The sequence below is a fragment of the Mesoplodon mirus genome (genome assembly GCF_964341445.2).
Source record: "Mesoplodon mirus genome assembly, chromosome: 9".
Taxonomy (NCBI): Eukaryota; Metazoa; Chordata; class Mammalia; order Artiodactyla; family Ziphiidae; genus Mesoplodon; species Mesoplodon mirus.
Window position 1 is genome coordinate 92,694,681 of NC_138985.1, and position 12,151 is coordinate 92,706,831.

The 12,151-nt window shown below is 39.2% G+C and overlaps 1 protein-coding gene across 6 annotated transcripts in view; it reads left to right on the forward strand.

The window, feature by feature from the left end:
- Positions 1 to 12,151, forward strand: part of AHCYL2 (adenosylhomocysteinase like 2) — a 178,721-nt gene that overhangs the window by 136,187 nt on the left and 30,383 nt on the right. For all 6 annotated transcript variants that reach the window (XM_082632673.1, XM_082632674.1, XM_082632675.1 and 3 more), the window contains 4 exons: positions 4,106 to 4,208; positions 6,184 to 6,278; positions 9,342 to 9,448; positions 11,143 to 11,259. In XM_082632673.1, the coding sequence (XP_082488799.1) occupies positions 4,106 to 4,208; positions 6,184 to 6,278; positions 9,342 to 9,448; positions 11,143 to 11,259 (422 nt within the window). The remainder of the gene's footprint in view (positions 1 to 4,105; positions 4,209 to 6,183; positions 6,279 to 9,341; positions 9,449 to 11,142; positions 11,260 to 12,151) is intronic.

The window sequence follows — 12,151 nt, forward strand, 5'->3', positions numbered from 1 at the left end:
CCCCACATTTTTCTGTTTCCTTTAAAAGAATAATTACAAAGGAATTTTGCTTTGTTTTTTTAATCTCTATCTTATTTTTCTGATTACAAAAGTAATTCATGTTCATTTTACAATATTCAAGCATTACCACAATCTATAATGTAGAAAGACAAAGTCTGCTATAATCCCATGCTCCAGAAATAGCTATCATAGTTAACAGTTTCCTGTCCATGTTTCTAATAGACTTGGATCTAAATATTTATATTTTTTAGGTGTGTTTCCATAGTTCCTTCCAACCAGATTCCTTAGCTACTCTCTCTAAACAGTAATGATTTAAAGTCGAGTTAAACCAGCTTCTGAGCTCTGTCCTTCTCCCACTTCTACCTGCCTTCACTTCTGCTTGAGCCCTAATAGCCAGCAGTCTTGACTCATAGTTCTTTAAATAGTTCTTATATATTCTTGGTCCCAGTCACTTTTCTACTTAATTTATATTGCTTTGTAGGTAAGTCTCAGTATCATTCTCTTGTTTGGCATGTTGAGGAATCCTAGTTATAGAAATTCAGAAATTCTTTAAGGTGAAAATTAAAACAGGATAGAAAAAAATTGGATTGGATATTGAAAGGTAAAGAAATTAAGATATAAGAGTAGTTTTGCTGTGGCCTTAGACGAATTATGTGAGAGAGTTAGCCTAGTGGAGTTGTTTGCACGTATTTTTTTTTAATTAGAGCATATTTTTAATTAGAATTTTTATTTTATATATAAATATTAGAAAATACAATTTTTTTAAAATGAAAATTATCAGTACCCAAAGCTAAGCACTGTCAGGAAATTTTAAAACAAACTTTTTCACCAAAGATTTATCCTTGTTAAAAGAGCTCTTAATCGAAGCAGTAGGGTGGTACATTACCTTCTTTATTTTTTTAATATTTATTCATTTATTTATTTGGCTGCATTGGGTCTTAGTTGCGGTATGCGGGATCTTCGTTGCAGTGTGTGGGATCTTTAGTTGTGGCATGTGGGATCTTTTTAGTTGTGGCATGTGGTATCTTTTTAGTGGTGGCACGTGGGATCTAGTTCCCTGACCGGAGATTGAACCTGGGCCCCCTCCATTGGGCATGCAGTCTTAACCATTGGACAACCAGGGAAGTCCCTATACTACCTTCTTATAAAGAAGCCTATCTCCATCTTACAAACTGAAGTGAAAGCAAGTCAGGATCAAATCAGTGGACTAAATTTATTTTAATAATTTTTTAAAAATTGAAATGCACACAGATTTATAGAAAAGTTGCAAATACAGTACAGATAACTTTTTTTTCTGAACCATTGAAGAGTAAGTTGCCAACCTTATGATGCTCCCACAAATACCTTAGTGTATATTTTCTACAAACAAGAACATTCTCCTGTCCAACCAGTACAACCATTCAAAATTAGGAAATTAACATTGATTCATTATTGCCATCTAATCCTCAGGTCCCATTTGAGCTTCACTAATTGTCCCAGTAATACTTTTTTATAACCAAAGGATCCAGTCCATAGTTATGTGTCTCATTTAATTGTCATCTCTTTAGTCTCCTGCAGTGCTGGATAGTTCATCAGTCTTTCCTTGACTTTCATGACCTTGACACTTTGAAGATTATAGACAAATTATTCTGTAGTATGTCCTTAGTACGTAGAAAATGATGCTGTGCTTTTTTTCATTTAATCCTATCAGATGGCAGTTGTTTTCGATTTGTCCCATAACTGATGTTCATTTTGATCCCTTGATGGAGGTGGTTGGTGTCTGCCAGACTTTTCTAGTGTAAAAGTTATATTTCCCCTTTTGTAATTAATAAGTATTCTGTGAGGTAGTAATACGAAACTGTGTAAATATCCCACTCTTCATCAAACTTTCCAATTATTCATTCATTTATGTATTTTTATTTGTGTGGAGTCATTGTTTCCTATTTTATTTAATGGGTTATAATCCATTACTATCATTATTTATTATGATAAAAATTGTTCCAGTTTTGGCCAAGAGGAACCCCTTAAGTCTTGCTTCTGTGCCTTGTCTCTTGACATATCCCTTTCATTCTTTGAGCACTTCCTTGCTTCTGGTACAAGATGATTTAAGCTCATTTTGTACCTTCCCTGTCCTATCCCTGGAATCAGCTATTTCTCCAAGGAGCCCTGGTTCCTTTTCCTTTTAGTGGATCTGTACACTAGTGTGCTCTTTGCTATTGGGATATCATTGTTCCTGGATCCTCTTTCATTAATTTTCAAAAATAATTACCCATTAACTCTTCATATATATCTTTTGCCCTGTTCTCTCCTTCTGTAAATTAGGCCATTGATAGTATCCCATAGATATTAGATGCTCTCTTCTGATTTTTTTCTCCCACTCTTTATTCTTTCTGTATTTCAGTTTGGTGATTTCTATTGATCTATCTTCAAGTTCACTGACTCTATCCCTAGATATGCCCAGTCTGGTGATAAGCCTAATGAAAGAATTCTTAAATCTGATCCTTAAAAAAAAAAAAAAAAAAAAATCTGACATTTCTATTTGACTTTTTATAGTTTCCATCTCTCTGCTGAAATTCCCTACCTGTTCATGGATGTTGTCCATCTTTTTCACTACACCCCTTAGCATAAATATATTAATCATAGTTAATTGAAAGTTCCTGTCTGATCAAACATCTATCTCATCTCAGAGTCTGGTTCTCTTGAATACTTTCCTGACAATGGGTTGGGGTTTTTTTTTCACTTTTTTTGGCGTGCCTTGCAATTTTACATTGAATGGTAGTATATTATTTTCCATTATTGTCATGAATTGGGCTGGATTTCAATTCTGTTGTTCCATACCAAAGGCTACAAATTCCCCCAGGCTGGAGGGCTCTCGTAAGCCTCAGTGTTTGCACTTGACCTTCGGGCTTTCAGCCGCTTCTGCACATGCTTGCCACAGGGGGGCTCTGTCTTCAAGTGCATGTCCCCGCTGCAGCACGCGACTGCTACTCCTTGTTTCCTGGAGCTAGGCTCAAGGTGAGGGCAAGTGGGGTTCTTAGATTTTCTGGTCCAACCTCGATGTTAGGCAGGCCTCTGTGAAGGTAGGACTTTTTCAGTGTTCCTGCCACTCCTCTCTGTAGCAGCCAAATTTTGCCTTATATTGGTGGTAGGTCTTGAGCAGAGATATTTTCCTGTCCCTCCTGGAGAGGTAGCAGATTTTTACTTTGTATCAATGTAGGGTCCTGGGCCCAAGAGGATTTTCTGCTACTCCCCCAGGAGCAGAGAGTTTTTGCTTCCACCCCTCCCCAGAAGCAATGGCTCTTTGCCTGGTCCCTGGTGGCAGGCATAATTCCTGCTCCTCTTGCTACAGTTTAAGGCTTTTGCTTCCTATGAGAGAAGACTGTGGAGAAGTGCCGAGGTTTCATGCTTATCTTTGAGCACAGCCAATCAGCTCCCTGCCCCCAATCTTTCTTGTGAGCCCTGGTTGGAAGCCCCTGGAAAAGAGCTTGCATGTGCGTATGAACTCTCCTTGTGCCTGGGGCTACCAGAAGTTCCAAACTGACATACTTTCCCACACTCAGCCTTTACTAATTCATTAAAATTTTAGCTAATTTTTTCTTACCATGATGTATGGCAGCCACCTCTTCCTTCTGTGCTCTGACAAGGGTGAAACAGTGTTCCCTCTCTCCTTAAAGGGATTTGTTGCTCTTTGGAGTTCCTTGGTTGCATATCACCTCAGCTCTTTGATGTACTCAAGAAAAGTTATGGTTTTGTAGATTATCCAGCTTTTTCTTGTGAAGGTGGAAGCTTCTCTTGCAGCTTTCTACATCCTAAGGAGAAGCAGAGCTATAAATTTGTGGTTTTTAAAAACATGTTTGGCACTGAAAGCCTTGGTTTAATTAAATCTTACAGGGATGCCCAATATGTTAAATGAGTAAAAGCATACAGCTCAGCTGGAGCCTTCCCCATGCCTACCCCCAACCCTTGCCCTCTTTTCAAAGTATTGAAGCTCTGTAAAGCACAGTTTGAAAATCATGGGCATTAGTTATTCCTAATGTACTTTCTCATTGTCAAATATATAAACTTAATCTCCTTGACCAATTGTTTGGCCCATGCTTGCTCATCTCCTGCTTTCTCTTTAATATAGGTGCTTATGGAAACTCTGGGTGCTCTGGGGGCTCAGTGCCGATGGGCTGCCTGCAATATCTATTCCACTCTCAATGAAGTGGCTGCTGCTCTAGCAGAAAATGGTAAGATCTTTTGTGTGTTCTCTTTGTCTTTGACTAAATTTTCTGGAAAGTTCCATTGTTTCAATAAATATCTGTAAGGAAAGGTGACATTTAAAGTTGTCTTGAAAGAAATATTCTTTTTTTTTTTTTTAGTTGAAGTATAGTTGATGTACAATGTTGTGTTTGTTTCAGGTATACAATAAAGTGATTCACTGTATATGTGTATCTATATCTATATCTATATATCTATCTATATCTATATATCTATCTATCTTTTTTTCAATTCTTTTCCACTATAGATTATCATAAGATATTGAATGTAGTTCCCTATGCTATACAGTAAATCCTTGTTGTTTACCTATTTTATATATGGTAGTGTGTATCTGTTAATCTCTCCCTTCCCCTTTGGTAACCATAAGTTTGTTTTCTGTGTCTGTGAGTCTTTCTGTTTCATAAATAAGTTCATTTATACTATTTTTTTAGATTCCGCATATAAGTGATATCATGTAATATTTGTCTTTCTCTGACTTACTTCACTTAATATGATAATCTCTAGGTCCATCCATGTTGCTGCAAATGGCATTATTTCATTCTTTTTTGTGGCTGAGTACTATTCCATTGTATGTATACACCACATCTTCTTTATCCATTCATCTGTTGATGGATACTTAGGTTACTTACATGTCTTGGTGGGTCCCTATTCTTGATGAGTTTGCCCTCTTTCTGGGCTTCTCTTGTTAAATATGATCGAGGTAACTGTGTTGCTTTATAGTCACAAATATCTTCTTATGTCTAATATTCCATTATTAGTTAATGCTTTGCCTTGTCAGAGCACCAGTGAACATTATTCACTGTCTAAGGTCATATGGATTAGAAAAGAAAATGCTTCAGGCATAATTTTGTGGTCTGACTGGTTTTCAGCAGTTAATGTTTGGTGCTCCGCTTCAGCGGTAAACAGGACTTGACCTGGCAGATTAATGTTTGATAACAACAGCCACTGACACTTGAAGGACAAAAGAAATAGAGAAGTTTGGACTTTGCCAGTTTCTTGCTTTCACTCTCTGATAGCCCAACACAGATCAGGATACCAAACACTTGCTTCAGAGCTATTGAGAAATTCTGGGAAAGCTCTATAGTGCATGCATACCTCTCTTTTTGCAAGCACTTTGAGCATTTTATTTGTTCTCTCATTTACAGTCATTCATTTGTAAAATTTTTATTAATGTATAAAATATGTATAGAAAGTACACATATATAAATATATAGTCCAATTAATTGTACATATACATTCATTTCTCTTTTTGTTTTTTCAACAAATGCTTATTGACCTACTTTAAGGACAAATGAGAGTGTCTTTGCCCTCAGAATCTTATATTGTGGTTAAGGAGAAAAGACACATATATAAATAATGATAATACAAGGGCATATATGATAATGCCACAACAGATCATAAACCCACATTTAGTATACCAACAAGGAGCTTATAAAAGTTCAGATTCCATGTGAGGTCACTTTCAGCTGAGCTATAAGGCTTCCTTAGGAACATGATACTTAACTGGGCAATGAAGTGTAACAACATTTGAACAGAGGGAGAAGAGTGTAAGAGTTTTCCTGATGCAGAAGATGGGATGACTAAAGTATAGAAACAAGAAAGATCAAAATGTAGTTGGGAAATGATGAGAATTCCAGTTGGACTGGATGAAGAAGTACATATTTCTGGTTTCTTCTTTTTTGCCTTTAGTCATACTTTTAGCATCCGTCATACTCTTGGCCCTTTTGTTTGTCCTCTTTGGTCTAACAAGAGTGAAATGACCACCAAAGACAAAGGCGAGTACAAAAGGACTGGAGACAATACTAATCAGTGAAGAAAGTCAACCCAAGAAGTATAGCAGAACGAGAGAGCTTGGAATTGGGGAAAACCAGCATCTTCTTGCCAAAATTTAGGGTCAGCCCTTTTTTCAGGCTTTAATGGTTTCTCTTTGTTCTTTTTTCTCAGGATTTCCTGTGTTTGCCTGGAAAGGAGAGTCAGAAGATGACTTCTGGTGGTGCATTGATAGATGTGTGAATGTGGAGGGCTGGCAGCCAAACATGGTGGGTTAGGACTCTGCCAACACAATTCTGTTGGGGCCTGGAGGTATAGAGAGGGAGAGTGTGGTCTGGGAGAGGGTTTCCCAGCAGGAAGGAAAGCAAATGCTTCCTTTTCCGTCTGATGTACCTGGGCTTCCGGCGGAATGATGCTTATGCTTAGGGCATCCCAAGAATATTCAACCTCTTTATAGCCTCAAAGTGCTTTTCATTGTCAGTGCTGATCTCAGAAGCACTCATATTCATCAGCAACATTAAAATACTGCTCAGGGTTCACACATGACTGGTTAAAAAGTAAGATTAATGAGTTACCATCCCCTACCACTGCTTACCACTCCCCCACCCCCCCACACACCCCGCCCAACAACATCAATGATTAAAGCACACACATGCACACACAGCTCCTATGGTACTTAGCTTTCTTTCTAGAATCAAGTGCTAAATTTATAGTAAACCTGAAGGGATTCCAAGTTCAAATTTCTTCTCTTTATTCATTTCTCTCCTGAAGAAAGATGAATAGGCAAAGTTTTGGGGTTTTAATTTTTGCTTAGTTTTTATTTTTGTTTCATTTTTTAAAAGATCAAGTGCTTGAAGGCTGAGAGCATATTAGATTCACAAGGGGAAGCAAAAAGCTTCACAAAGTACGTTGCACTCCTGCTTTGCAAACCTTTCTGCATATGGGTGAGAGGAGAAATTAGGGAATCAACTGAAACAAGAATCCTTGAAGCTCTAGTCCAACTATTGCTTACTGCTAAAGACTGCAGAGCAGGCTTCATCTGGGACACAGCAGAGAGAAGCAGCCTGTCTTTCTGGATTCTGATCCAGGCCACATTGCACCAAGTGTTGGTTTGAGGAAGCTGGGTTAAAACCTTCGTATCCTGAAAGGGAGGGAGGAGTCGGCTATAAGATGAGTCAGCTCATTCCAGCGGAATTTAACGGTGACAGAAGGGAGTGTGACTGACAGGTGCTAAAGAAGATACGCCAGGGGGGTTCTACTGGAAATAAAACATTAATTTTATAGTCATGAACATAGGGAGGACGGGATTGTACATGGCGAGCTTTTATAGACTGTAGAGCCAGCACACACTGCTGGAAAGGTTGACGAAGAGAGTAAGACAAGGATAAGAACGACTGTGACCCCAGAAAACAGGATCCATATCTTTTGGATCCTGTCAAGATCTAGTGCTTTTACTTGCTTGCCAACTTCAGGAAGATTCCCAGGTGACAATAATTTTCTGCAGTAGGACGACAGGGTGAGAATTATGGGCTACATTCATTAAATAAATATTAGGGATAGCAACTACCTGCCTGTATTCGATACCTGTGTTAAAAGGGAAAGGTGGACGAGAATACTGAGACTAAGACACAATCTTTTTTGTCTCTGATCTTTTGTGTGGCTAGGGATCAGAGGCTGCAAGGAAAAACTCCATGAGGGATTTCATACATGTAAAAAGGGAGAGAGAAACTCAGAGGAGCCTTTCCGTTTCTTAGGGAATCTGTTCTGAAGGTTTCTACTGGGAGAAAATGGAGCACTATCTTATGGTATGGAGCAAGTGTAAGAGTTTTAATAAGAGTCCTGCCTTGGATCCCTGCTCTAAAATAAGGTTTAGTGGAATCAGAGAAAATAGATCAACAACAAGAGCAGAAGTGGGAATTCCCTGGCGGTCCAGTGGTTAGGACTCAGTGCTCTCACTGCCAAGGGCCCGGGTTCAATCCCTGGTCAGGGAACTAAGATCCCACAAGCCGAGTGGTATGGCCAAAAAAAAAACAAGAGCAGAAGCAAAAAAGATCAGGTGGTAGACATGAGGTTGGAGATTCCAGGGGTCCGGGATGGCATCTTTGGCACTTGGAGTAGAGTTGATAATTGATGGGACTGCAAAATGGGTGCTTGCCAGTGGAGGGCACCTTAGTCCTGTGGGTCTTTCCAGGAGGGTGGGTGTAACAACTTGGAAAGTCCTGCCAAGCGTTTCTAACAGTTAGGTGAAGGGCTGAAATGCCACAGCCTACTGCCTAATAGTATTCTAAGCTGGTCTCTCTTTAGCTTATTTATAATTCAGAAACTTTCCTCTGCTGATGAAAGCTCCAGTGGGCACAGCATTGTGTTTATCTTTAATCCCAACCTGAAATAGTGATGAGCTGTTCAGAGGCATGCTTGCACACCTACATGCTGCACGGTTCCCTAGTTATTTTTAATTTGGTTTATAGAGAGTGAGGTTGTGCTAGGCAAAACCCTACAGTGCTGCCTGATCATTTTGGATAGGAGAGTGCCTGTACTTTGGGAGAAGTAGAGGATTAACGAATACACATTTGTAAGCCATTGTTCTGGGAGGGAGACTAATTATCTGGCTTTATTTAAACTAAGCTTTAACTGATGATATTTAAAGTCCTGAATTCAACCAATATAAATATGCTAATATCAAGTTTAGGCTTTCTGACTACCAACAGTACAGCCAAGAGCTAATGGTCTAGGTAATCGCTTAAGCTATTAGTCCATAAGAAAATCCTCATTGCGCTGCTGTATATTTTGATCCTAGTGGGTATGTCATTTGGGAAGGTCACTTGGCTGTGAGAATTACAGTTGGCCTTTCATTTCACTGTTTTTTTTTGTTTGTTTGTTTGTTTGTTTGTTTTTGACTGCATTGGATCTTCATTGCTGTGCGCGGGCTTTCTCTAGTTGCAGCGAGTGGAGGCTACTCTTCATTGCGGTGCGCGGGCTTCTCATTGCGGTGGCTTCTCTTGTTGCAGAGCACGGGCTCTAGGCATGCGGGCTTCAGTAGTTGTGGCATGTGGGCTCAGTAGTTGTGGCTAGCAGGCTCTGGAGCACAGGCTCAGTAGTTGTGGCGCACGGGCTTAGCTCTTCCCTGACATGTGGGATCTTCCCGGACCAGGCCTCGGACCCATGTCCCCTGCATTGGCAGGCGGATTCTTAACCAGTGCGCCACCAGGGAAGTCCACTTGTTTTTTTTTCTTCAGTGTAATGACTGTTGGTCATTATACTGACTCTTAAGTTACTTTGCATAACCATTTTGGAAATTTGAAATATGACATTATTGATGCTTATTATTGCAGATCTTGGACGATGGAGGGGATCTTACTCACTGGATTTATAAGAAGTATCCCAACATGTTTAAGAAAATCAAGGGCATAGTGGAAGAGAGTGTTACTGGAGTCCACAGGTAAGATTTGACATGGGTATGCCTGGTTTTATGCAGCCTGGACATATATTCTTTTTTTTTTTTTTTAACAAATTTTTAATTAATTAATTAATTTATTTATTTATGGCTGCGTTGGACCTTTGTTGCTGTACGCAGGCTTTCTCTAGTTGCAGCGAGTGGAGGCTACTCTTTCATTGTAGTGCACGGGCTTCTCATTGTGGTGGCTTCTCTTGTTGTGGAACACGGGCTCTAGGCACTCGGGCTTCAGTAGCTGTGGCACGCAGGCTCAGTAGTTGTGGCGCACAGGCTTAATTGCTCTGCAGCATGTGGGATCTTCCCGGACCAGGGCTCGAACCTGTGTCCCCTGCATTGGCAGGCAGATTCTTAATCCCTGCGCCACCAGGGAAGCCCCTGGATATATATTCTTATAATCACATACTTATAGGATACATTATGTTAAAAATTGAAACCTGATCTGAAATGACGAGATCTGAGTCTGCACACTTTTTTTTTTTTTTTTTTTTTTTTTTGCTGTACACGGGCCTCTCACTGTTGTGGCCTCTCCCGTTGCGGAGCACAGGCTCCGGACGCGCAGGCTCAGCAGCCATGGCTTACAGGCCCAGCCGCTCCGCGGCATGTGGGATCTTCCCGGACCAGGGCTCGAACCCGTGTCCCCTGCATCGGCAGGTGGACTCTCAACCACTGCGCCACCAGGGGAGCCCTGCACACTTGTTTTTTAAATTAACAACACAAATAGGAAACTTAAAATAGTGAGGGGGGAGTAGCTAGGGGAATAAGTGTGGTCCTCATGTTTTCTAGTCATTGTAATACAATGACTGCTTGTCCTCTTTGGACGAATTCATTTATTCAACAGCTATTTATTGAACTTCTACAGTGTACCAGGAACTACTCTAAGAACCATGCTAGGGATCTAGCAGTGGGGAAAACAGACAAAAGCCTGGGCCCTCATAGAGCTTATGTTCTTCCACAGAGAACAAAGATTTAGGGTTCTGTTTCTCAAATGAGCATTAATTCCCTGAGTAAAATCGTAACCATTTCTGTTTCCTGTTATTTACCCAGAAAGAACTGAAAGTATGAAAGTTTTAGGGAAGTAAATTCTGAATAAGCCACCATCACTGCTTCAATATACTGTGATCTTTTTGAATGTATAAAACTATGGATTGTCCCATATTTTCAAACTTTTAGAAAGGGATGAATTTTGAATAAAACACCTGGTTCTAATTTTTAGTTGACTCAGTTTAAATAAAACCCCTATATACAGATATACATATTTATAGGTATATGTATTGAAGTTATAAAATTGAGACTATTGGAAAGTTAAACTATTTGAAAGTTAAAATTGTTGCATTCGAGTAGTGGGATTAAAATAGTACTTAAAATTTCTCTTTTTATAATTAAAAAGGGAAATAAAACTAATAAGCAATTAAAAATTTTACATTTTAATGCTTAAAATTTAGTGGTGGGTCAAAGATTTTCCCCATATGCCTTTTGATTAATATCTTTATTTCTAAGCTGTATACAGATTCTGGAAAGGTATTCTTTATTTCTCTGTATACACCTTATAGGGTGAAACTAGTTGTGTCTCAGGCTCTCATGCCTACTCAATTAACTTATTTGTGAAATCTGATATGAAACTGATGGTCGATTGCAATATCTCATTGTTTTATGTTCTTCTTGATTTCCTTCATCCTCAGGCTGTACCAGCTATCCAAAGCTGGGAAGCTATGTGTTCCAGCCATGAATGTCAATGACTCAGTCACCAAACAGAAATTTGACAACCTCTACTGTTGCCGTGAATCAATTCTTGATGGGTAATATTTTGTTATCTTTGGGATGAACTTGAGCTGTTGAATTGAGGTTCTAAATTTTTTGGGTTTGGTTATTTCTAGAAATGAATTGTGTAGTACCTCTGGATCTATTGCTACATCATACTCAATATTTTGTAACCCAAATCTACCACTGCTGTCACTGTTACATCACACTCAATATTTTATGACCCAGAGATATCATTGCTATCACTGTTTCAAGCAAATCTATTTTACTTAAAAAGTCAGACCAGCCCCTATCTATTGGTGGCAGTTTGTACTTTGTCACCCTATCAGGCCTGGGAATCAGTAACTAAAGTCATTATAAATAAGTAAATATCTTTGATGGTTTAGAAAAAGGTTCCTGGTATTTCTCTTCCAGGTTATGTTGTCAGTTCTTAAGCTCCAACTATCATACAATTCTCTGGCCATCTGGAAAGTTGTGGTGAGCACAGGGTTATTTCCCAGTGGCATTTGTAATTTTTCAAATCTGTAAGGACTGCAAGTCTGACAAAATCTACTTAGATATAATATACCAAAAACTGTGTTCTTCCAGTGCCCAGTTCCTGTTTCTACACTTGTGTCCTGAAATTCCTTCATTCTTGCTGGGAAGACTCAGTAATTCCCTATGTGAAATTTGCCAAGCCAAATGGTTTCCATCATGTATGAGTTCATGGAAAAGTGAAGAAAGGGCCTGTGGGCCACATTACTAGTCTGAACCCCAGGCAATTTGCAACACCACAGGCACTGGAGCAAGAAGGACTTTGGTTTAACAATTGGCTCTATCATTTATTAACTCTAAGACTTCAGACTAGTTATTTAACCTCTCTGTGCCTATTTCCTCATGTGTAAAATGGTGACAGTAAGACCTATCTCATAGAGTTATTGTGAGGATTAA